The 27676-nt window shown below is 39.6% G+C and overlaps 1 protein-coding gene across 1 annotated transcript in view; it reads right to left on the bottom strand.

Moving 5' to 3' along the window:
• Positions 1-25488, bottom strand: part of MRPS9 (mitochondrial ribosomal protein S9) — a 49831-nt gene extending 24343 nt beyond the window's left edge. Inside the window, exons 1-5 of the mRNA XM_050922532.1 lie at positions 25374-25488; positions 17633-17812; positions 5127-5189; positions 5020-5050; positions 819-898 (exon numbers count right to left, since the gene is read on the bottom strand). Of these exons, the coding sequence (XP_050778489.1) occupies positions 819-898; positions 5020-5050; positions 5127-5189; positions 17633-17812; positions 25374-25457 (438 nt within the window). The 5' untranslated portion in view covers positions 25458-25488. The remainder of the gene's footprint in view (positions 1-818; positions 899-5019; positions 5051-5126; positions 5190-17632; positions 17813-25373) is intronic.
• Between the last annotated feature and the right edge of the window lie 2188 nt (positions 25489-27676).

The following is a 27676-nucleotide window of genomic DNA, read 5'->3' as shown; positions in this document are numbered from 1 at the left end:
CATAATGAGGAAAACAGAATCTGACAGAAGCATCAAATTGAAAGCACCTGACTACAAAAGTGGGTTTTTTTGGTTTTACATTAACCATATATTAAAATACTACACATCTCTCCATAAGGCTCTTCTAGGAAGTCAAAGAATTTGTGTGCTACCAATGGCCATATTTATAAAAGGGCTCTTCATAACACACAATAAAGAAGTCAGGACCAGCAGTGTTCTATCAGATGTAGCTTTTATCGTAAAAGTAAATGGACAGAGATCTCATGGTCTTGCACCATACTAACCTAAGTGCATATTAAGTTTACACAAAAAAACCTTTAAAATTTTTTTAAAAATATAAATATATTGAGCCACTTAATACAAATTTCCTTCACATTAAATGTCAGCACATTTCTGCAATTCTTCTCTTTAAGACGAAAACCATGTATTTTAAAATATGACAATGAATAATCCTAAATCTGGTCATCTCTGTTGGATGGACATTCACCACTGCTAAACCTTACCGATACTAAATTAAACTACAGTATAAAATGAAAAACGTTTAGAATATTCATACCTAATTCATAATCAAAACCAAACCAAAAAAAAAAAAAAAGGCAAACAAAGCATTCACTTTAAATTAGGCAACAATTTCTCTCTAAATGAAAGAATAAACATTATGACTTAACAAAACACATTATGTTTCACCTCTGGTGGTGGTATTATGGTCCATTATGAAATCACTAGGTAAATTCAGAAGCTTCTGCAATGTAGTTCTGATGTAATGTTTTACTTGGCTTAGAGTTAACATTATTTATCAAAGATGATAATGTACTTACATGCATTAATGAATAAAATGACTGCTTGCCAGTATAAAAGAGAAAGTGAAATGGACGGTGATCTTCTCCCCATTGGATTGCTAATGAAAAGCAAAATTAGACAAAAAAGCAATAATATACTGCAATTAAATAACTGTATTTAAACTGCAGTTATAAACCTCTTTTATAATACTAATTACCTTTTAAAATACCAGAGAGTAAAGACATTTCATGGGTATTCAACCAGTCTGGAGAGCTAGTATTTTAACATACTTTCTTATAACACACCTCAATCTGCTAATATAACCAGATATTTTTAATATAACATTCTAAATCTCTCATTACATAATGGAAGCCCTGCTGTATATCTTAAATAAAATCTCAAAGAATCTATGTAATAGGATTACAGCAAAAGGTGCCAAACTTAGACTAGACAGAAATGCACACTAAAAGATAATGATACACTATATCATGATTATGAAAGGTGCCAGATTAACAGCTACAGAAAATAAAGTCTTCTAGAAATAGTAGTACTATATGGGCAGCCTCTGAATAAACTTTCTGAAATTGCCCTGATAATGTATCTTAACTATATTCTAGAGGGAACAGTGTGCAGAACGCAGATATTTTTAGGCAAAACAGTTAAAACAATTTCATCTGTCTAATCACAGGAGCCAAAATATTTATGTGATGCTTTAGCAATATAAAAAATGATGAACAGATTTATAATTTAAGGATACTTTAATAAAAATTTCCTTTATTTTAAAATTAAACTTTTCTGTCATTTTACCTCCTACAGTGACACGTCATCTTAATCTACAAATTGAATCTAAAGCAATTACCAGTGCCACTGCTGGGCAGAAAAGATGTACAGAAGATATTATAGTTAGGCTTGGATGGATTAGATTTTTATGGGTGAATGTCGATTTCACAAACGAACAAAAATAATTTCTTCAAATAGGCAAAGTAAGGAAAATGCAGCCTCGGAACCTAAAGTTTTAAAGATATTTACTTTGTATATTTTGATATGTGATGTTGACAATTTGCATTTTAACTATATAAAGCTTTAACTTTTTGAATTTCAGTGTCTACTTTCATTAAATAATTGTCCAACTCCCCATAATTGCCTACAACTGCAAAAATTTAAATAGATAAAAAACTAAAAAACAATGTTTAAAATCCATAATGTTGCGCAGCTGTGAAATCAGTTCTCTTGATTCAAGGGTCTTAAGTAGCACAACACTATGCTAACTTTATAGAAGATAACTAAAATGCGCAAGTAACAGGTTCAGAACTATAAGCAGCTTTAGAAAAAGTATTGTAAAATGAATTTAGCATATTATTTGTATTAAATTCTGCTGGTTTTAACAGTAGAAATTCAAATCTAACAGGTATATATAGGGTGAAATCTTTCTAGAGTGGGAACACTCACTGACTTCAACAGAGCCAAGATTTCACTGATATCCATTTCAAGCACTGACAATATTTATCAGTCATTTTTTGTCCAATATTGTTCAATAGGAGGAGTACTTGACTTAGTGAGTTTTTATTTGAGGTATTAAACCTGGTCACCAAAGCTATACCTGGTTTAGGTAACGTGTTAGATTAATTTAGTAAAGTCAAAGCCAGATTCTTGTGGACATTTGCACACATTACAAAACTTTCAAGTAATTTGGTATGCCCAGTCTATACTCAAATGAGGCTAAGATGGGATGCTGCAGATAAAACTGAGGTGAGTAGAAGCTTACTTAATGCTGGTCTACACTAATAAATCCTATCTTATAAACGGAAATAACGTTTTTGCTTCCCCTCTGCCCTCACCATGTACATAGAAAAAGCAGCAGGAATACGAAACTAACGTTGCTTTTTTTATGAACTGAAAAAGTTAATAAATCCCAACCATCTCATCACAAATGAAGAAGAAACAGTCTGTAAAAGATCAGAGGCAGATGAAAACAAGTTCTGACAGACCTGATAAGCATAATATGCATTACAAAGAAAAGTTAAGGGAGGGAAATGGCAGAGGCACTAGAGGTAGGAAAAGAACTTAGCTGGCAAAGACAGAAGGAACACTGGTAAAAACTGTGCCAAATTCAGACATCACATAAGCAACTGCAACTAAATCAATCAAGTGGCTTCTGTTTTCATCATGGTTAATTTCTTTTAAAACAGGGGTTTCAGAGTGGTAGCTGTGTTAGTCTGTATCAGCAAAAACAAAAACAATGAGAAGTACTTGTAGCACCTTAGAGACTAACAAATTTATTTGAGCATAAGTTTTCATGGGCTAAAACCCACTTCATCACATTGTCTCGATCCTCCATTTGGTAAGGAAACCCCCATCTTTTCATGTACTGTTACATAAAGCTTCCTACTGTATTTTCCACTTGGTGCATCCGATGAAGTGGGTTTTAGCCCACAAAAGCTTATACCCAAATAATTTTGTTAGTCTCTAAGGTGCCACAAGTACTCCTCGATGTGTTTTTTTTTTTTTTTTTTTTTTTTTTTTTTTTTTTTTTTTTTTTTACAACAGACAGTCAATGAGAAAGTTAGACTCAACTTTTATTAAAAGATGCAGTTATTGACCAAATTTATGATAGTGTTTGGGTATTTCAGTCTGCAAAACTATGAAACTGAAAAAAAAAATAGGGTAAGAAGTATATGTTCATGTTGCTACCTGATACTATATTGACTGGCAATGGTATAGCTGCTCAGTGATTATGGCTTAAGGACCATTTTGAAGTACAAATTCGAATTTCTGCACTTCAGAGTTCTTAAAGACATAACTTTTAGAGAGTTGAATGACTTCCTTGAAAAATGATGATCATTCCTGACAAGGCTGTTTTTGAATATAAATACAAAGACACCCCACAATCAAGGATAAGACCAGGGTCTGAAAGAGTTCATAAGTCCTGAAAGCATATGTACTAGTAGTCTAGTGCTGCTGTTAAGAAATGGCCATCAGAATTCTGAACCACATATTTATTATTTTCATCTTTCATCTTCAATTCCAACATTTTAGCTTATATTTTACAATGCAGTGAAGTTAGAAATTAATGTTTTATACCATTGGAAAGCTGATGTTCCAAAACTTCAGATGATATCAAAAGTTGTTTTTCAGCTTTTAAGGTTTTCAGGATAGCAGCTGCTAATATATGAGCATTCATATGAGGGAGAAAATAAGATATTACTGAGGATCAGAATTGTGTTTTTGCGGGGGGGACTCAGGCTCTGCATCCCCAGAGCCACTTTCACTCGTTCAATTCAAGCTCAGGACAGTAGCAACCAAAAGTTGTTGCAATGTTTGTATAGTGTTCCATATAAAATGATTGTGGTAGTCTAAATAGTTTCCACTGAACAGATGTCCAACAAACAAAAAACACTACTAGGAACGAGACCAAAGATTGCACAGGCATGGAAACTGCAGAGTTGATCCTGCCAGATCAAGGCTAAGGGCAGGTAATACTCTGCACGTTATGTGCCCATTCTTTGGATAAAGAGATCACTTCAGCTTCCAAGGCTGTCAATGTGCTATTCTTCGCAAGCACTGAGTTTACCTGGGTTTTTTGGGGGGTTGTTTTAATTATATATTTTATACCAAATACTAAAAAAGCAATGCTTTATGGGCCAATCCAAAGCCACTGAAGGACTCCCCTGGACTTCAGTGGCTCTCAATCAGATTCTATGTTATCAGAAATGTTTCCCAATAGCAGAAAACATTTCTAGCCATGGTGGTTCATAAGACATCTTTTCTTAAAGAAGGTCACTGGTCCCTTGGGGTATGTCTACAGAGCAATTAAAAATCCTTGGCCACAGACTTGTGCTATGGGGCTAATTGTAGCGTAAACATCCAGGCCTGAGCTGGAGCCCTAGCTCTAGAGGGTACCAGAGCTCAGGCTGTAGTCCAAGTTGGAATGTCTACATTGCAATTAAACAGTGTTGCAGCCCATGCCCAAATCAGCTGGCACAGGGCAGCCATTGGTTTCCAATTGCAATGTAGACATACCCTCACTCTAGCAGTACTTTTTTCACTTGTGCAGGACCTCAGATCAGTAAAATTTCATATTACATTTGAAAGGTTTGTGTTTTTATTACTCAGGTGCCTCATTAGCAGCTATGAAAAACATTAATAAAGGAAATGTAAATGGGTTGCAGGAAAGAAAACAACAGAGGCTGATAATAAAAACTTTGTTATAGCCTGGAAAGAATAGCTATGTACACTTACCTCTTTGTTTCGGAAAAATTTCAGTGGGATGCTGTAGAAAACCAAGAAAAAAAAGTTAGTATGCCATGCTAAAAGTACTCAGCGAATTCACTGAAAGTTGTTCTTACCTTCATTATAGGCCTGGCCCTTTTCTCAAATAAGCCAGAGGGGAAGAGGTAGGCAATAGCTTTCTGCAAACAAACACACAAAGATCAGATACATATTTGTTCTGTAACAACAACAAAATAATCAAATTCCTTACAGATATTTTTACTATGAGCATGCTATAAAAACCTAGACAGCACAGAGAGACAGACAAAACAACAACAAAAAAATGGCATGTGCCTATATGCTGTTCTGAGAATAAAAGCAACTGTAAATTTCTCAGGATTCTTTAGAGAGAATGAAAAAACAAGAAAAATTTAATTCTGTAGTTTGTAATCTAGTGCGTTTACAATAAGTGAACTGTTCTTTACTTTAAAGATTAACTTTAAATTCAGACAATTTATTACAAGAAATACTCAGTTGCAAGGTTCAAGTAATGTACAACCTCCATTTTATTTAATCTAAACAGCGATTTTTAAAGAGTAATTCTCACCCATCTCAAAAACACCTAATGCTGTAACTTAGAATGGATTTCACATTTCATTTATCACTTTCTTAATTTTCTTCCTGCAAATATCAGTGTTTGTGAAAATGCAAGTTTGACAGCTCTTGAGAATAAGTTCTCTATTTTTTCAAAGAATATTACTCCTGGGGGAATTCTGCACCAGAAAATTTAAAAATTCTGCATATTTTGTCAAAATAATACAGTACTATCACACCAGTTTCAATTATTTTAGTAATGTATTTCAAAATACCTGTCAACAAGTATGTCTGTTACAAAACAGATAATGAAAAAAATTCAGGAAATGTTTCGATCACATAGATTCCTTACTAGGCATGTAAATACAGAACTGTCATGGTATAATTCCCCACTCTGAACCTTAGTGTCCAAAAGATGGGGTACCAGCATAAATTCCTCTAAGCTCAATTACCAGCTTAGTACTTGTAGCGCTGCCACCAACCAGGAATTCCAGTGCCTGGTACATTCTGGTCCCCCCCAAGACCTTGCCCGGGGAACCCCAAGACCCGGATCCTCTGGATCTTACCACAAGGAAAGTAAACCCTTTCCCTCACCGTTGCCTCTCCCAGGCTTCCCCTCCCTGGGTTACCCTGGAAGATCACTGTGATTCAAACTCTTTGAATCTTAAACAGAGAGGAAAATGCACCATCCCCCACCTCCCCTCTCCCAGACTCTCCCTGAGAGAGACAGTAATCCTAACACAGAGAGAACTAGCCTCTCTCTCCCACTTCCCTCCTTTCTCCCCACCAATTCCCTGGTGAATCCAGACCCTGTCCCCTGGGGCCTCACACTAGAATAAAAAAAACAATCAGGTTCTTAAACAAGAAACTTTTAATTAGAGAGAGAAAAAACAGTAAAAGTTATCTTTGTAAATTTAAAATGGAATAGGTACAGGGTCTTTCAGCTATAGACACTGGGAATACCCTCCCAGCCTAAGTATACAAGCACAAATTAAAATCCTTTCAGCAAAATACACATTTGAACTCCTTCCAGCCAAATACACATTTGCAAATAAAGAAAACAACCATAACCTAACTTGCCTTATCTACCTAGTACTCACTATTCTGAACTTATAAGAGCCTGTATCAGAGAGATTGGAGAGAAACCTGGTTGCATATCTGGTCCCTCTGAGCCCCCGGAGTGAGCAACAACCAAAATCTAACAGCACACACAAAAACTTCCCTCCCTCAAGATTTGAAAGTATCCTGTCCCCTAATTGGTCCTCTGGTCAGGTGACAGCCAGGCTCACTGAACTTAACCCTTTACAGGCAAGAGAGACATGAAGTACTTCTGTTCTATTAACTCTTACTTATCTGTTTATGACAAGAATGTTGAGTAATTCATTTAAACTACTATACAGAAACGTATTTCCTGCACCCCTCAGTGCAGGGCAAAGGCTTGGGGGAGTCAGGGGTAAAGGAGGAGCTGAGGGAAGGGGAGGAGCCTGGAAGTGAACCTGGAGGGTTGCTGGATGTAGATGGGAAAAATATGGAATAGGTTTTTGGGGGGGCCAGGGAGGGATTATTTGGGAGCATCCGCCATGCAGACCCTGGCTGACCCCTAGCCTTCCCATTCAGTCAGGCACCCCTGTCCCTGTCCTCATGTATTCCTGCACCCTCAGACACCCACTCCCCCCATCACCATGTGTCCCTGCACCCCCCAGCCATCCCATCTCCCCATCCCCATGTGTCCCTGCACCTCCCTCCCCATCCCCATGTGTCTCTGAGCCCCCTCAGCCACTGCCCTTTCCCCATGTGGCTCTGCACCCCTTCCCCGTCCCCATGTGTCTGTTTCCCCCAGCCATCCCCACATGTGGCCCTGCACCCCTTCCTCCCACTGCCATATGACCCAGTGCCTCCACTTCCATACAGCCCCTGCCCCAATCTGTCCTTCCCCAATGGCCATTAGGAACCCCAGTTTGTGACCACCCCTAACCCCACACTGTCTGTCCCCCCATATCCCCTGTCTCCTGACTGGGTGCCACAGGCACGGCACTGCCAGGCAGGCAACCTCTTCCCCTCTCTATTGGTGGTGGAGGCATAGCTCAGTGGTTTGAGCATTGGCCTGCTGAACCCAGGATTGGGAATTCAATCCTTGAGGGGGCCATTTAGGGATCTGGGGCAAAATTGGTACTTGATCCTGCCACTGAAGGCAGGGGACTGGACTCAATGACCTTTCAAGGTCCCTTCTAGTTCTATGATATAGTTGGGGCTGCTCCCGCCTGGGAGTGGCTGCTCTCTTCTAGTGCCACAGCAGCCTCTGGTGGGCAAAAGGCAGAACTTTCTGGCAGAAGTTATTTTCTGTGGGAAAAAAATTATGCGTGGCACATTAATTGTGTGTGCACATGGTGGTGCACAACTCCCCTAGGAACAGAACAGTGGTTCCCAAACTTTAACAGCCTGTGAACCCCTTTCACTAGCATGTCAAGTCTCACAAACCTCCTCTACATTAAAAATTAGTATTTCCAGGCACTCTCTCCTGTACCGGAGTATAAATTATAAAAGCAGTGATCTTGGAAATTTAAATTTATTTTTAAGACATGCTTATTACACACTATTATTTATCATTACAGTATTTTTATTACATCATGAAAACAGCAACAATCTTCCAAGATCTCACTTTTCCAAGATCTCACTCAAAAGAGTTTCTCCTACACAAGCATTCAGCTCTTGAGCAGTCCAGGCAAACAGCACAAGTCACAAAGAAGCTTAAACTTGTTCTTCATAATAATTTTAAAAACGATACTAGCTGCCTATTTAATTTTAAAAACAGCAAAAAATATTCAATTCCCTTTCCATTTCTTATAAGAAGTCCTGAAGTTTGAATCTCCTCAGTGTGATAGATATGTCTGCTTTGATCTGCTTAGCTCTTGGAAGTCCAGGGGCTCTGGGCTGCTGGCCCCATGCTGCCTGGGATCCCTAGGGACAGCTCTGTCTGCCATTAGAGATTCCCCTCCCCCCCCCCCCCGGGGCTCCCCTGTAACATTTCAAGAACCCCAGTTTGAGAATCACTGGAACAGAATATAGACAAAATGGACAGAGGCAGCACAAGCTTCCCTACACTGTTTTGCCACAGAATGCCAATCTGCACAGGAGATAACTAAGGGTTTGCAGACCACTGAGAATCTCCATTCCACCTAGAGCCAGCACTTTTTCAGGAATGTCAAGAGTGAAGACTGATGTCATGGAAATTTATATACACAGGCTTCTGAACAACTATAACATGGGAATAACTGGTGGTTGCTATAATCTAAGCTCAATTTGAACCAGCAACCTGTAGGTGAAAAACTCTAATCCAATTACTAAACCTTAAACAATGAGGTCTCCCTTTAAAGATATTTAAAGGTCTATCAATGAGACACTTACAAGTCAGGAAACCATTAGAATGTGCATTTTTGCAAACCATGGTTTATCATTAAGATTATTGCTATATGAAGTACATGATACTTATTCTTCATCCACTCAACGAATATTTTAATGTGGTGTGTGCTCCCTGTTAATAAGTAACATCATTTACTCTAGCAAGCAGATTAAAGACTATAAACTATTTCTGGCACTACTGGAAGACAAAGTAGCTTGCACTAATATTAAATCCAATTGGATGCAATTCCTATTCAGTAATTTATTACTACGGCACTTTTTTTCCAAAATGGTTGAAAAAATGTTGATTAATGAAGCAAAAATAATGTATTAGATCAGAAACCCAATTTTTCCAAATTAAAAAAATATATATACACATGTTTTGATAAATGTGGGACTAAATATGGCCAATTTCAGTCATGACACAAAATTAACAGTATGAGCCTAGTGCTTTTAGAAAGAGATACAATATATTTGTACAATAGCACTAACAACAACAAAATACTGCAGTAGACTTGCTTGCATTTTTAGTGGACAATGAAGAAAAATGAAATTATAAGAATTTTAGTTAAAATCTTCTCTCAAGAATTATGCCTCTTTCTTGGTTAGGTTACCTTAAGGCTATTACTTGCTGATAATTGAATCCATGTCCATGGATTGGTTTGTCAGTGCTTCAAGCTACTTAATATGCATGGAGTGAAAAAAGACCTAGCCTATTATTTTCATTAATCCCCTACTGGTATTCCAAACAGAAATTTTGAGAATTCTGAAGCAAACAAAAGGATTAACTCGATTTTATGAAACAGTAATTTTGTTTCTCTTAGTGACTGCTGAATTCCCATTTGTTAGTCGATGGGCATTTTGTGCACACAGAGAGTAGGTGAACACCTATTTATGAACAAATGGGGATTAATTACGATGACAATAGAGAAATCTGCTGTGAGCCAACTGATGTTAAACAAACACCTTATATAATAACATACTAGAGGAATATATTATGGGTGACTGAGACTGACAGTGTGTGTACTTAAAAGGTATCCTGTATATTAGCTCTCAAGGATTTGACTCAACTAGTAACTATTAGTATGACACTGAAAACTCAATGTAAACGGGACATTCTGTTTTGCTGCAACTTCAGAGGTTTTGAAGTTTGTTTTCCTTCTAATGTGAATAAAACCAATCGATGTTGCATATTTTCATGAAAAATGGAATTATGTCAGGGGAAGATGTGTCTCTGTCTCTATCCCCTAATAGTAGTTAGGGTACTGGCCTGGGACATGGAACATCCTTGGTTCAAACTCCTACTGTGCCTGATTCAGAGCAGAATTTTTCATCACAGTTCACTCCAAATTAGACAGACACACAAACCTGAGTCTCCCACATCCAATGCCTGCATCCTAACCATCCAGCTACAGAATCTCTCCCTCCCTCTCTGAAAGCTTCAAAGAAACAAAAACACCGTCACAAAATGTTTCAGCTTTGATGAAACAGCATATTTTGGGAGAAACGTTCTGACCAGCTCTTGTGCTCAAGTTTCATATTTATTAGTAACAGAAACAGAAGGTGGACCAGCCTCTAGACTGCCATGATAATAAATCTCTCTGAAAACTTAAACTAGAGCATTTTAGTGTAGTTCAAGAGAAGGCGTCATTAACTTAATATGGATTTCCTTCAAACTTGCAACAGAGTTTCAATGCAAGAATCTCTTCAGGAATTAGACCAAGATCTAGAAGACAATAATATTCTGTATATCCCAGAAAATATAAACGCAAACCAATGAATTCTAAGATATTCCATTGCTAAGCCCAAAATAGTTGTGGTAAAGAGAGCACTACACACAAAAGGTTCCATATAGACTTTTCCAGACCAAATTGCAAAGTTTTCTTTAGGACTGGGATTCTCAAATTGAAGGTTGTGAACAGGTATTTGGGAGTCATGACCACCCTATCCTTCCCCTAATGCTAAATGGGAGGGAGACTGATTGGATGGGAAGGGAAATCCAGTGGGAAGTGGAGCCCAATATGAATAAGGCTGAGAACAGCATCTTGAGGATAATGTCAAAGTCTAGTGACAAATATGCTAAGATATCTGATAGCTATAACCAAACTTCTATAGATAGCAGGTAAATATTTCACAACCTTTTCCTTAGGAACAGGCCTTATAATTGCCCCTGGGAATAGAATACAGCTCTTTAGTATGACAAAGTTTCATCCCCCTGTACCACATTACTTTTCAGAATAACTGCACCCCAAGAATCCTGAAATCCAACATACCACTTCTGTCTTACGAAAAATTCTGTAACCCACTGCCAAAGAGACTCTAGAGAGAGCTCCATCTAGGATAACAGCCTTCTTTTGCTATGAGTTACTCCTTTAGCTCAAGTTGCAAAGGGTTCTCTCTTATGGATTTGAGAGTCCTGGGTTCAAACTGCTGATGGCCCATGTGGGAAAAAATATAACGTGATCACATAATTAAAGAACAAATCATAATGCATATACTCAAGAGTTGCCTTTAATTCTAGCATTTCTTTAAAAATTGCTTGAGTTGGTAACCCTAATGTTCCTTCAGCATACTTATACATGGGACCCACTTTTAAAGTTATCACTTGGGGAGGTACTGGATACCTTTAAACATTGCTAGTGGGCTTTTCACCAGTAGGTTACCAGTTTGAATTCACCCTAGCTCAAAAGGGACCGAAACTTGTTTCCATCATATCCAGTGGATGTTTGGTGGCCCCTCAAACCAATTACCTGCAAATAATGCAGAATAGTTCAGACATGGCGCTACACAAAAAACTTAGCAGCTATGCTGCACCCTCATTTACAGTATTATCCTTCTTCTGTTGTCTGGGTTTAAAGCACATTTTCCCTCCATTTGCAACCCAAAGATTCTTGTCCCTTCATTTTCTCAAAGGCCAGAGAAAATCTGGCCTCAATTTTTACCTCAGATGGCCCAGTTTATTGCCATCTGATGCACATTTAATTGTATCTTCAGGCATTTAGAAATCCATGCCTTAATTCAAACTGGATTGGCAAAAAAAAATATTAGGTTAGACTCATAAGTCAGCAAAGGGAGAGAGGGGAGGCAGTTTGTGTCTGCTGTCTTCAGGATCTACAAAGCCAATGGATCTCCCCAGCACAGGCCAGGGAGCCCTTAAGCTGTCCTCCTGCCTCCATGGTCCTATGGAGCTTTGTTACGGTGCAAGTCCACTCTGGCCACGCTTCCTCCTGCTTCAATTCACCCACACCTCACCTCCATTACACCCATGGCCTACTCTGGAATGCTTCCTGTGCTTAAACCATTTATGGAGGTGGCACAGGGCTAGCGGAGAAGCCCCCAGCAATGGGAGTATTTTCTAGGGGAGTCTTAAATCTTCCCTATGGTGCCTTTGCTACAACACAGTTGACACAAAAGGTACCAAGCACATTAAAGAATCAAACACAAAGATGTTTATACTCTACTTTTACATACATAAAGCTTTAAGCACTGAGTACTAAACCAGTTCAGTTCTGAGACTATACTTCAGGGCATAATATCTGAAACATTTCAGTAGGGCCCCATGCTCCCTAGATGATGTTACTGAATCAACTCCCTCTGCTCTCCAGCCTCCTCAGCCTGATTCCCACTTCCCTTTCCAACTCTGTTATGCTAGGAAATCTACAGTTCTTGAACCAGACTCCAATACCAACTCCAGATCAGACCGTTTTCAATACTATATTCGTTTGGGCTAAAATGTTTAATGGAACGGTTGCTCTCACTGAATCAGCAGTGACTAAGAATGTTAATAATGGTGGTTGTTTCCAGTATCTTTTTAAAAAGAACTTCCATACAAGTTTCTTTAGTGAAGATTTATGTGCAGTGAAAGTTTGAAGTGTTAAATAAAAGCCACTTTAAAAAGTTACAAACCCCTTCAAAAAAACAAAAATATCGCAGACGTTTGATCAAATCACTTAACTTTCTTCAAAAAATTCTGCTAAACCCTACTATAATTTGAGGACAACAAACTCTTATACAAAGCTAAAGAGATATGTGAAGAAAAAGTCAAGTAACAATGAAACCTCATCTATGGGACTGCTGTAATTCTACACTAATAAAAACATTAACATATCTGAAAAATAATCTATTGGTGCAATTATCAACATTTAAAATCAACATTGTGTCTATAAAACTGGTACCACATATGAAAAAATGTATACATGGTATCCTATGAGAAAAAAATAACTATTTCTATTTACATAGTAACAATTTCTCAAAATATTAAACAGCTTATTTTTTATATTAGAAAAGGAGGAGAACAAACAAACAGAAGTCACCCAGTCCAAGTGGACTTCTCTGGGGATTTTGCTTATGTAAGGAAGATTTGACTCCCTTGGGACTAGCATTTTACACAGAATAGCATTGACAGTTTTAGAGTTTCTTTAGGTAAAATATGAATATCCTCTAAAAGTTAAATGTGCTTGGTTGTTTTTAAAAACCAATCCAAGTCCAACATACATTTTTCACTATTATAGGACTAAAAATGTCTTACTCCTTACCCAAAGGAGAACTTCTGTGGCACACAAATAGCATATTATTGTCAGCCAGGGGTTTCTCATTTAATCAATATGCTTTAGGCCACAAAATTCTTTGTGGGAAACAACTCTCCTACCCATGTACAAAGAGGTTTGCAAGTGAAACTAGTTTCCTTAAAACATTTGTTTTACATTTAAACATAAGTCAGTCTGTATGTCAATTATCATTTAAGACCTATGCCCTACTCACCAAAAGATGCTTAACATTTATCTATAGATCAAATACAAGAGCTGCTCTACATTTTTTTTTAAACTAACTCTACTGAAAGACAGCAGCTTTATATTGTGCTCAGATATCTGGAACAGCAGTTAGCAAGTCTATAAAAGGAAAAATAAAAATACTAGGATATAAATAGATCACAAGGTTTAAGGTGCTTTTATATTAATCTTGCTTAGATTTTTGGCTTTAAACTGGAATATCAGTGATCTGACAGTTTGAAATGAAGGCAGACTGTTTACTATGTCTATAAGTTAAAGGTAAATCACAAAATAAAAGGATTACAGACTTGACCAGGGAAAAAGCACTGGGTCAGGACTGCAATCTCTATTAATTAGGTATCCCAGCTGGGCAGTGGGTATGCAGCTGTTAACTTGATCAATGACTTACCTAAATGTCATCTCTACTGATTCGCTTATAAATTACCAGCAAGTGAGACTAATGTACAGGTGCTAATTTATTTAAACTGTTCTCTGCAGTTCTACATAGCTTTATAAACTGCATCTGGCACCTAATGTTAGCTGTCAGTTGTACTTAGACATGCCTGTCCTAACGACTCTGTTCATTAGAAATGAGCACAAATTATGAAATATTGTGAAAAATGATACATCAAATGGAATGGGCAAAGCAAATCAATTAGAGAAACTTCATACCACATATTCACACATAGGAGAATAAAATATCCTGGTTCCAGAGCAAGGTCTATAATACCAATTAAAAAGCAATTGGTAGACTTCTGCAGTTATATATCAATTTGCTGGACTTTTTTCCCCTCAGTAATTTAGATGTAATATACAGCTTAAATTTTCATTCCTAAATAAAAGCATCAGTAAGAGGCAATTCTGCATCCGAAACATCCAGCAAGAGAATTAAAACATAGTAAACTTATTTCCCTGTAGCACCTGTTTTAAAATTCACAAGGTTTAACTTTTAATAAAATACATATAAAATGCCAATGAAAGAGTCTCAAGTCTACTTTTGAAATGGACTGTATAGACTGATTAATAGTAGAAGACATGGAGGTACATAAGCACTCATCAGAAGGAACTATTACTATTCTAAGTGTAAAGCCTTATAATTCTGCTGCCAGTGCAAGCAGCTTTTATATTTTTATAACAGAAATTTAATTATGCATAGCAGACATTATTATGCACTCAAAGTATTTTCAACACCTGATGGTATATGAGCAACTTAAACATGCACAGCAGATACTCTGTAATACTAAATAAAATGCTGCGCTTTTATTTTTTCATCTTTTCAGAAATAAAATTTGTGAACTGGTCCCATACATTTCACCTGAACGTTAGTAAGGAAAAGTGTAATGCCGACATTCCTTGGTTGTCAGTGGGCAGGATTGAACCGGGGACCTCTGGAGCTTAGTGCATGAGCCTTTACCGCATGAGCTAAAAGCCAACTCGCTCGTAGCTAAGGCTGTAAAGCAGACCCATTTTATCTCCCTCTTTAAGTGGTCTCGGTGCCACCAGATGGGAGAGAACACCACACCCAGAAGGTACGTGGGTTACAAAAGCTCATTTCCAAAGTAAGCCTACTTTTCTTTATGGTGGAGCTCAGTCATTTTGTACAAATGGCCAGAGTATCCCTTGGGGATCTGGGTGCAGAGTGATCTTCCATCTTCTACATGTGTATTCATGGCATATATGCATGCATGAGAAAAGAACCCATGCCCCAATCAAACGGTCCTGCTGCCCACTTCCTGAGCTCCTATAGAGGCCTGTCCTCGAAAAACAGGCCCATGTGTGGAAAGGAAACCTGGACTGCAGAGAGGGAGCTGAATTGTGGGTCAACGCACAGCCTCCTACCACCAACCCTTGCAGGCAATCAATATAGAAGTTAATATAACCTCCACACTGTGTGAGCTGTACTAACAGGTTTTTACTAGTTTGCGCATGCACCTCATGCAAATAAACAAAGACAAGTTCTGTTACGAGTAAAGAGAACTGTTTGCCAAATTGAGATAAAATATTTAGGGAAAGGAAATTTTATCATTTAATAAAAGTCAGAACAAGCAAAGTAAAGTAAGTCATTTGTTAATCGTTAAGGCCTCAGTCCTGCAAATGGATTCACCAGTGCACATCTTTACCTCGACAGAGTCCTACCAAAATCAATAAGACTACATACAGGTGTAAAGGTCTGCAATGGTATTTCTATCTCCAGGGGTACTATAAGGATATCAATATCAAAACATGCGTATCCACTGCTTCAAATGCAAATAAAATATAAACTACGAAAATAAATACAAATATTAAATTCTCACTGTCTCAAATCTAAGCCTCAATATGGATTCAGAGTACTACTGTCCTTAAAAAATAAAATAAAAAGGGCTCATCTCTGCTGTAAGCATATGACGGCTCAGAGCTCAAGACTTTTAACCTTACTGACAAGGAGTAAGTTCCCTTTGTTTGCTCAGGCCTTTGCCTGAGGTGAGCTGGATGTGAAGTGTGTGCTGTCCAAGAGATTAGCTGGGAACATTGCTTTTTGAGTTTGTGATCTTTATAATAGAAGCTGGAAAGCCAAGGATTGTCATTTGTTGAGAGAACTAACTGTTGGCAGCACGCTGTTCATTTTTATATTAATTGTTTTTACTGAGGAAAATTCATACAGAGAATCAAGCATTGGGTGCATTTTTTTAATAAATATAAATTAAAATAAGACACAGCTATTGTATGTCTTGTGTGAAAATCAGCTATTACATAAACAGTAGCTTCTTTTACCAGGCATGCAATGAGTGAGCAAAATCAAGTTTAAAATAGATGGGATTAGAATTTATTTGGCAAGATGTTCTAATTAATCTATTTGAAAATAAAATTTTGCCTAGTATTTGATTTTAACTTGTTGGAAGATTAAAAGGTTGGACTATTCTTTGTTGGTTGCAACTACTTGTAAATCTAGACATTTGTTTACACAGAAATAACTTTTATGATTAAGTTGTCAAAAACAGTTTCCAATTTTTTATAATACCCTTAGCACCCATAGCAGCCTAAATAGTTTATATTAGCAGAGAAGAGGTAAGAAAATATCCAACAAAATATTTTAACCAGTATTTCTCAAACTGAAGGACAGAAAAATCTGCCTAACCTTAGATCTACCTGCTTTCCAACTGTAAATCTGCTACAGGTAAAGTAGTGGGCATTTCCTCGAAAACCATCTTACTTCCCTCCTTCCCACAGCGGCCATAATGCAGTGAGCTCAATTTTCTCTTCTTTGGTTCCATGACATGCTGCTCAGTCATGAGACTTCAAGCAGCCTCATCACACAAGGCCACCCAAAAGGACATTTCTCCTCACCATCAACCTTCTAGGAAGTGGTGGAACAAGAGTGGAGCCACAAATAAAGGGAGAATGGAGTTTGTGCAGGGGGGAGGAGGTTATATTAAAATTACTAAGTAAAATTGAACCAAGTACTTGTTGTGAAATATCCTGTAAAATTTAAATTTGCATCATCAACTGCTGTGGTATCATGCAGGAAAACCTGACCTAAATATACACAGCAGGTCAAATGATGAGTAAATGCTTTCAAGTGCTATATAAACCTTTATAGTGGTTCCTATGGCCTCAGATCAAGGGGATTATCCATTAGTAGCTTTAAAAAGAACCTACTGTGCTTTAGTGGGATATGGGTATACAGTTCTATACTGCGATGTCTGACCTCGCACACATAGCAGGGGTAGAATCTCTATTCACAGCCACAGTTGCAATGTTTGCAATGTATAGTAGTATTCTTTCTTATTCTGACAGTCTGATTAAAATTCACGGAGAGCTGAGGGGCTCATGCTGAAGTAAAGTGCTTTCAATATCTGAAACTCTATGCTAAATTACTTCTCCAACAGAGCAACTGTACTTACATCAATATCCTCTTGGGTAAAAGTTTCTGGATCTTCCCCCATCATGTTGGCTAAATGTCTTTTTCCTAGGTTGAACTCTTCAATCTGGTTTTTAATAAAAGCCTCTGTATACTTTTCAGGTCCTGAGGCTGCAACATTTCTCTTCTGCACTGCTGTAGTAGTATAGATTAGTCTTAATGTCTAACAAAAAAAAAAAGAATATTAAAAAAATTGGTACAGCAAACTCTAAGCAAAATTATTGGCATAAAAAGGGAAATGTGACTTGTGCACAGTAGTGTAGAAACTAAGAAAAGGCACTCTTATTCAGAAAGTTGATTTCTTCTAGCTGCCAAAGACCCTTTTACAGACGTGTTCAAACAGTTTAACCTTTTCATATGAGAAAATAAATTGTGAACAATGGATTGTCTTTTTATCAAATTTATGCACCTATGTTTAAAAATGTTAAATGAATTTCAGTTTGTTTTCTGTAACATACACTCAGATTTCATTAATAGAATGAAATGTAATATTACATGTGAAGAAGTCTCTGATGTAAACAAAACAACAAACTTTAGGCAAATCAACTGCTTAGACATTGTAAGTAAACAGTGACTGTATTCTTTTATCTCTCTGCACACAAATAATCTCAAAGGGTTTATATATATTTATATATATGTTCACAAAGAGAGAACTTCAATATGAAGCATGAAAAGAACTACAAACTTAATTCTGCTATTCCAAGTGCTATACAACAGTGTAAAAACTACTAAGGTATGAAGTTTCCATGTTGCCCTGTCAAAGAAACAAATAAAGGGAAATTAGGCACAATGCATTTTTAGGACAGTGAAATAGCCTAGGACCCATTCTTGCACTGAGAACCATACAGGGGCACCCCCAGAGGCCACCAGTTACTTTAATTTTACAGACACAAGCTCAGGGGTGCACTCACGTGTTTTTCAATGTAGGACTGAGGTTAAAGTCTGTGTCCTACAGAACTCTTTCTTGTCCTAGTGTTGATAACAGAATTGTACACACTATAAACTCTTCAGGACCACATCTTTATTGGGTTTCTCTACAACACCCAGCACAACTGGGTCCCAACCCAAACTGGAGCTTCTGTGCGCTACTGTAATACAAAGGTTAAATGTTAACATTAATATTACAAATGTCAAACGTACTTGGTCCTGTCCCTTCCCTATAACAGAGATATGCAGATATGAAGGCAGATGAAGCAACTTTTCAAGCAGATATTAAAACTGTTTGAGGCAACAGGCTTTATACTGGAGACTAGAAAGTTAGTAAAGTCTTCAGTTTCTCCCCTCACTTCTAGGCAAAAATCTTTAGAACTTATAGAAGAGAAAATCTTGACACTAGCCTAATGGATAATTACAGTCTGCCTACCAAAATCTTGCTGCAGTTTCAACTGGATATCATGTTATTTTCTATGCTAAACCTTTGCTGTGTGATGCGAAATAGCTACTGCAATTGGCATAGTATCACTCCATATAAACCAGTTACTTTGGAACCATTCAGTCTCTTTGTTATTATACCCATCTCACATCTCCCCCCTAAACACACAAAATCATGGCATGAGGTGACTGCTACTGCAATCCTTATCCTTAAGCCAGTGTCCATAGACCTAGATGGAGTTTTACAGTAGATAAGTTTAACAGTTCACCATGTACAGAATGCTATCACAAAGGAGTACATCCATGGAGCTGAATCAGTACCCAGACACACACTGTATGTCCTAATGCACCATGCAGGACAAGAATTATGCTAAGAACACTAAAATGAATTTTTAGGTATAGTCAGCCATCATTCTAAAGGCAAAAAGCTACTAAATTCATTAATTTACAAAGGTTGCTGTTTTGATGAAAATAAAATAAAAATGAATATTTAAAGTCTGTAGAGGCCATTGCGTCCCATTGTTAGATATTATCTGCACTTCCTAAAAAATCTTAAGGACTTTTTGGATATTTAGGTTTGAACACTGACCATATTTTGACTGAACAATTAATCCCTTTGCCTCTCACCTCTTGTCTCTAGGGGAATTCCTATCAACAAATAGTAGCAAACATGGTTCCAGCTCATAATCCAAGGAACACTTGTCTTTGGCTTTTGTGGAAGACTATAAGATATGGCTAGACTGATTTGTTTTTCTTTCACCAAGATAATCAGTGAGTAAGACAACTGTAATTTCAATCAAGCACTCTGCCAGAGAAACAGAAGCATCATTGACAGAGCAGGAACGTCCCATTTTTGGCTTAAGGCCAATTTTTATGCACTACTTTATGTGTCCTATGTCAGTATTAACAAAGCCTTGCTGCAGTCAAATTATTCCATAAATCGAACTGAAAATTGATGACTGGAGTTGTCTCTGTGGGAAGAAAGAAGTCACAAGAATAAAAGAGCAGAGGGGGAACATTTTGGAATAGGGTAAATATCAGAGTTCTATTCAAAAGGCCACGTTCAACAGTGACCTGAAGCAGTTATCATCTGATGGCTGGTCAATGGCCTACTGTGTGAACTTTTGGTCTCACTGTATCTTCTCGTGTATATGTGACCACATTAAAAAAGTAATAAAACTAACAAAAACTTAAAGGTAGCTAGTTAGCAGCCTTATTGCCAGCTGTAGAAGAGAAACCAAAGAATGAATGGACTTGTCCCTTCGCTTCTAAGAGTCTTCTCTCCAGGTCAGGGTTTAAAAGTCTACATTTAAATTCAGCATGTTGAGTTAAAAACATATATGAACTAGAAAATATATGACTAGGTATAGTTTAAACAGTTCAGATATAACTGGCAACTACAAACTATACACCCAACACAAACATGTGCGTAGTCCCACTGAAATAATGAGTCTACATACATACATTTATTTGCAAAATTGGAACCTAAAGGCTATTCTAGCTTTCACTGGCTGCTAATGGCAGCAACAGGCTGAAACTACAAATGGCTATTGGCATAGAGTAGGGATCTACTAGTCATGTTCTTTTTCCGCTGGCTATACCACTTTTCCTTGCAATGCTAACAACAGGAAGTGGGATTGGAATAGGAGCATATATACCAGCTCAATACCACTTTGCATTGGAGTAATGCTCACAGGATCATATGGTGCTAGCATTGTGGTACAAAATGCTGCACCAGATGGAAGGTTTCAGAGAGGTAGCTGTGTTCGTCTGCATCAGCAAAAGCAACGAGGAGTCCTTGTGGCACCTTAGAGACTAACAAATTTATTTGGCCCACGAAAGCTTATGCCCAAATACATTTGTTAGTCTCTAAGGTGCCACAAGGACTCCTTGTTGCTTTCACCAGATGGAAGAATCTGTTCTCCTGTTACATTCCTTGCAGCACTGCTAACCCAAGCCAAATTCTAACTAGGGTAATTACAGTTTGCCTACCCAAAATCTACCTGCAATTTCAACTGGATATAGTATTCTTTATTTCCCGTGCTAAACCTCTTTGTAGCGTTGCTGTGTGATTCAAAATAGCTACTGAAATTCAGCCCAGGTTCCATAAAATAGGTCAGTGGCTCTCAAACTGTGAGTTGTGACCCTGTTTTAATAGGGTCGCCAGGGCTGGCTTAGACTTGCTGGGGCCAGGGGTCAAAGCCAAAGCCCGAGCCCCACTGTCTGGGGCCGAAGCCTGAGGGCTTCAGCCTTGGGCAGTGGGGCTGAGACTACAGGCCCCCTGCCTGGGGCTGAAGCCCTTTGGTTTTGGCCTCCCCACCCAGGGTGGCAGGGATCAGGCAGGCTCAGGCTTTGTTTCTGCCTCCTGGGAACGTGTAGTAATTTTTGTTGTCAGAAGGGGGTCGTGGTGCAATGAAGTTGAGAACCCCTAAAGTAGGCGAATTAACCTTTGTATAAACTGCATCAGATGAAAAGGATGATATGAATGTAAGTATTTGGTTGCTTTTTAAACTGAGGTATATGAACATGGTTTCTTATAAAATCTCTGCCAACAGTAAGACGATAAAACAGGAGTTAGAGACAAGCACTGAATTTTAGTACTAGAAATCCTGCTTATTCCCAGTTTCTGCTCTATGTTTCAAGCTCTAGTGAACGTCTGGGAGAGAGAAACACTGAAGTATCTCTACACATTATCTGCTAGACACTTACTTCAGGAGAAAATGCTATTCACTCAGCCTTATTTTCCATGTATATTCGTTATTTATAAATCTTTTTAAAGAACATAAGAATCCTCATTACTAGGCCCAAGATTGCTTTCTCTCTGCCATACTTTAAACAGGATACTTTTGTATTATGCCTGTCATTTTTTATTGTAATTTTCCTATTTTTTCTTTTCCCTTCAAGCTATTCATATTCTTCTTGTTTAAGTTTATCGCTAATCAAAAGTCCCTGACACAAACTGTTCAGAATTAGAAAACAGCCTCTTATGGAAATTAATACCTATTGTATAAGGTACTTTTTCTGAGATAAGAGTACAATTTCATGGATCATCTGGGTAAGAACTACAAAGTGAAGTTGAATGCTTCTCGTATTTAAGCCAAACTAGAAAATACTCCTTTACAATATAAAGGAAATCAGAGGCTTGTATTCATTATATACTTCATAAAGCGTTCTTGCAGATAGTATTCTTACCATTTTTAAAAACAACTGTTGTTAAGAAACTCCTGAAACAATAGAATATTCCACCAGAAAAGAAACAGCCTTTCCTCCAGCCTACCACAATCCTTTAGCACTCAAAAACTAATTGCTTTTAGATTATTTTCATTTAGAAAGTAATAGCACAGAGGTCTAAGTATCAAGTTTGAAATACCTATGGCCTGTTTATTTACTGTTAAATCAATTTTCACCTATCGAACTCCACTCAAGTCAGTGGGGATAAATGGGCATAAAACTACTGATTAATACTGAGTAGAGAATCAGTCCCCCTGAGCTCCCTGGAACATGGTCCAAGTTGACTTACCACACCAGACTCCAAAAGTCAATACTGTCCATTTTACCAGGGTGTCTATGGGGGTATCAATAGCAAGTCTTTGTTTCTGTCATGTATTTCGTAAGGCACTTTAGGATCCTTCACGAGTCAACAACAAATAAATACTTTTATATTAATTTTCACATTGGCTGTTCCAAGCCACTTCACAAGAAGCAGTATTGCTTCTCTGAAAGGTGACTAAAAATGGTACCTGCTCACCCAGTCTATCTGCTCCTTGTATTTTGTCACATCTCCTTAAGTCAGTGAGAAGAGAAAAAAAATTATATTATTTTTCATTACTATCAGCTCTCTGGAAACAACACACCACTGAAGTGAATTGGTTTTTTTCTCCAAACAGAACTGTTAACTAAGTTCCAATTACAGGGCTACCTAGAAAACAAATGACACCTTGGTTTTGGAACCAGTGGTTGAAAATCCTATTCATACATAAATCTATCCAGACCTATAATTATTCTCAGTACCTGTCACTCGGCCCTTCTACATTTTTGAGATGGGCTGACCAGCACCAGACACTATTTTCAAACGAAGAGTGTACCATCATTATAATAGTGTTACAATATTCTGAGTATTATTTTTATTCCATTCTCTGTACTGTACACCTTAATATTTTGTTTGTGTTTCTAACCACTGCTGCACACTGAAGTGTCCACAAGGACACCAAGTCTTTTTCCTGAATGGATATGGTTAATTTAGAAAAAAGCAATGTATGTAAATAGATCCAATTGCTCTTTCCAATATACATTACCTTGCATTTGCCTATTCTGAATTATCTGCCATCTGTTGCCTAATTGCTTGGCTTTGTTAGGTCACTCAGGAGTTTCTCAGTTTTCACCATCCTAAATTATTTTGTCATTTGAAAATGTTGCCATTTCCACTCTCTTTCTAGATCATTAGTGAGCAGACTGTATGTTTCAATATATCTATAATACAGTATTCAACATCACTCCTAAAACATCTCAAGGTTGATTTATACTTGCTTTTCAAACTGGAAATGCAAATAAGAAGTAAGTCAACTTTTTAACAATGAAAAGATTATCAACTCATCATCGCTGAAGTCTTTCAATCAAAGATTTGGGCATTTTTAAAGAGATGCTCTAGTTTGCCCCAACTTCTTGGGCTGGTCAGCAGTTGCTTACATAATAGAGAATAACTCCTTCTCTACTGCATAAAACCCTGGGTGAAGCTCTTTGGCCCACACTTAGCAGGAGATCAAACCAGACCACCATACTAGTCCTCTCAGACTTAAAATCAACAGTCTTAGGCTATGCCTACATGAGGGGTTGGCAACCTCTGGCACGCAATTCACCAGGGTAAGCACCCTGGTGGGACGGGCCACTTTGTTTATCAGCCGCATCAGCAGGTTCCGCCGATTGCAGTTCGCCATCCCAGGCCAATGGGGGCTGCGGGAAGTGCAGCGGGCCGAGAGATGTACTGGCCATGGCTTCCCACTGCCCCCATTGGCTCAGGACGGTGAACCGCAGCCAGTGGGAGCTGCAATCAGCCGAACCTGCTAACGCAGCAGGTAAACAAACTGGCCTGTCCCACCAGGATGCTTACACTATGGACCTTACAGCAGCACAGCTGTACCGCTGTAAGGTTTTCCATGTAGCCGCTCTTTGCCAGCAGAAAAGAGCTCTCCTGCCAACATAATTAAACCATCCCCCACAAAGAGGCATTAGCCATGTCGGCAGGAGACTCTCCTGCCGACATAGCACCGTCCTCACCAGCACAGTTGGGGTGTGTGTGTGTTTTACTGACAAAAGTGGTAGTGTAGACAAAGCCTTAGGCTATGTCTACACTGTGCACCTTACAACAGCATGGCTCTGCTGTTACAGCCATGCTGTTGTAAATTAAGCAGTGTAGCAGCTCTTTGCTGCGAAAGAGCTCTTCTGACAACAAAATAAAAACACCCCCACCAAGAGGTGACAACTTTGTTGCCAGAAGAGCGTCTCCCACAAAGCACTGCCAACACCATGCTTTTCATCATTAAAAGTTTTGTCATTCAGGGGTGTGGGTTTTCTTTTTTTCACACTGCTGAGCAACAAAAGTTTTAATGACAAGAGAGCAGTGTAGACATAGCCATAGTTGCACATCATAAAGGGACTGAAGATGATGTGCAAAGCCTGGTATATAGACAGCGACAGACTGATTTATACTGAATTACTCAAACCAGCACAACTGTTAGTTTAAAGCAAGCTGACAGTGGTTTAACCTGCATGGGTAAATTGCCAGACCCAAGCCAAGGGCCCTACAGCAGCATGGCTACTGCACTGTGGGGCTCCCTAGGACGGATACCGCCTACAGCGACAAAAGCACCGTCGCTCTACTCAATCCACCCGTTCACACGGCAGTTGCTAGGTCGACAGAGGAATCGCCGGTGTCTACACCCGGGGTTACGGTGACCTACCCACGGCGCTCAAGGATGTGACCTGCTCTCTCTCTCTTACACACACACACTCATCCATCCACTCACCCCGAGCTGGCTGGATCTAACTGTTCCGTGTAGCCCGGGGCGGGGCCGGCCTGAAGCCAGAAAGCCCCCGCCCCAGCTAGCCCAATGCTGGGACCGCCCGCCGGGCACGCTGCGATCACCGCCCAAGGACCCAAAACAGCGGCCAGGCCAGCTACCCCCCGCCAGATCCCAGCGTCTTCCTGCACCCAGGAGCAGCGATGCCTCACGGGGGCAGCTCCTGCACCCGCCCCCGCGCAGAGCGGGCCGGCGGGGTCTCGCGAACATAAGCCAAACACGGACCCCTTAGCTCGGGGGGCGGGGCCGCTCGGTTCCTCCCTCCCGCGCTCTCACCTGTGCTCCCGGCGCCGCCCGGGCTCTCAGCGCCGCGCTCCAGGCGCGGCTCGCTCGCAGCACGCGCCTAACGGCGGCCGCCATGTTTGCGGCCCGAGCCCTGTCAGCGTCGCTAAGCCGCGCTGATCGGGGGGGGAGGGGCCGCATTGAGAGGAGTGAAAACAGCCGGAATTGGGGCAGGCGCACTGGAACACTTGACACTTGTAGGGGGAGGAGCTTGGCCAAGGAACGGCCGCCCTCGCGCTGAGGATTGGCTGTCGGGGAAAGGCGGGATTTGTTAGTCTCGCGTGATCCTGGCGGTGGCGCTAGCGGGCTGGCACGCGCCTGTGCGCGAAGTTTCCCTTTTTCGGACGCTGTCGCTCTCAAGCTGCGGTGTTCGTCCGAATGGAATGTGCGCGCGCATGCGGAGTGGGCTTGGCTTTAAAAGGGCGTGGTCAAGGTTAATACACATTGCAAAGCTTATGCAGCGGAGTTCACTGTGCTCTCCTTGAAGTAACTGGGTGCTGCAGTGTGAGAGGGGGACCACCTGGTGCATTGTTGCTTGTCCCTTATTTTATCTCCAGCCCTATAGCTGGTGCTTGATGTCCTACCTCAACAATCTTCACATGGAGGGTCTGATGGGTTGCAGACTGTAACGTGCACGTTACTTACTCATTCCTTTAGGCTTTCCTAGTTCCAGTTATTAAGCCCCCAAGCCTGCAAACAAGTAGCATGTAACTACTCTGACACAAGGGGATTTGGGCATAAAATTACTCCTGTGCGTAAATCTGCTCAGGATTGTGGCTTCACGTTGCAAAGGCCTTATGGCACAGATTCTCTTCATCTTGTGCCTTTATGGTGTGGAGCATGCTGTAAGTGCTTCACAAACAATAGTACGCTGCTGTCATGACTTTTACAGCTGACCAAGACAAGGAGAATCAAAACGGTCAGTCCAGTGCTCTTCAGCCTTCCCCTTATGCACCCATTTGCTACCCATCAGATGGTAGCTGGCTACAGTCTCCTCCTACCCAGTTGTAGCTGCATATGTGGTCCCCTTCACAGGACATACAAGCAGCTGAGAGGATGGAAGAAGGAACTGGTGAGGGACTAGGGAAAGCAGGCAGCCAAGCAGTGGGAGGGGTTAGTGAAAGCCTTCTGAAAAGACACATTTATTATTATGATTAAGAGCTGACAGACTGGTGATGTGTGAAAAAGTTGCAAGCTCATTTTTTTTTATATGGAGATAGGAATAGATTAAGCCAAATTTATAGGTTCTACACATTTATTGCAGTGAGGAAAGGGGGAAGAGAGCCCAAATGGCTCCTCTTATTGCATACATGACCAAGGACTGGGATTTGTGGTAGCCCTTGCATTCAGAGTGTGTAAGGACTACATTTGGCTAGCACCTGTGCTTGTCCAGTGCTGATTCTTCAAAGGGGAAGCTAAGGAGTGGAGGTCATAGCCCCACTGACTTATGTCCTGACCTTGCCAGCAGAGCTGGCTGGGCATAGAAAGGAATAGTTCCTACAACTTCTTCAAGGCCTCATTACTCCTATGCTCCCTGAAACTCTGTAAAGCGCTGTGCCAACTAGGAAGTGCATCTCCATGCCACCCCAACACAGGACATTTTTTTAGGGCATAATAGAAAGCGTTGTGTTTTCAGAAGTTGGTAGGTATACATGTAAGAAAAAAGAATACATGTTTTTAAATGGAGAGGAATGTAGGGAATTTAACAGTAACAAACAAATAGGCAGCTGGTTTAAAACGAACAAAAGGAAATATTTTTTTCACACAACTCACATTCCGCCTGTGGAACTCTTTGCCAGGGGATGTTGTGAAGGCCAAGACTATAACAGGGTTCAATAAAGAACTAGATTCAGGCAGTCTTCGGACTTATAACACAATTGGTTCCTGAAAATTGCGTCCTAAATTGAAATGTCATAACCCAGAACCGCAATCCACTCCAGTGCGGGACCAAACGTCGTAAAGTCTAAACCAATTGTAATAAGTCAAATCAGAGTGCCAATTCAGAAATGTCGTAAGAGTCGTTTGTCATAAGTTGAACGTTGTAAAGTCGAGGACGGCCTGTAAATTCATGGAGGATAGGTCCATCAATGGCTATTAGCCAGGATGGGCAGGGTGGTGTCCCTAGCCTGTATTTGCCAGAAGCTGTGAATGGACAACAGGGGATAGATCACTTGATGATTTCCTGTTCTGTTCATTCCCTCTGGAGAACCTGGCATTGACCACTGTCAGAAGACAGGATACTGGGCTAGATAGACCTTTGGTCTGACCCTGCATGGCCGTTGTTATGTTCTTATGTT

This window comes from Gopherus flavomarginatus, chromosome 1 (assembly GCF_025201925.1).
Source record: "Gopherus flavomarginatus isolate rGopFla2 chromosome 1, rGopFla2.mat.asm, whole genome shotgun sequence".
Classification (NCBI taxonomy): Eukaryota; Metazoa; Chordata; order Testudines; family Testudinidae; genus Gopherus; species Gopherus flavomarginatus.
The sequence above is the reverse complement of the archived record's forward strand: the minus strand, read 5'-3'. Positions and strand labels throughout refer to the sequence as shown.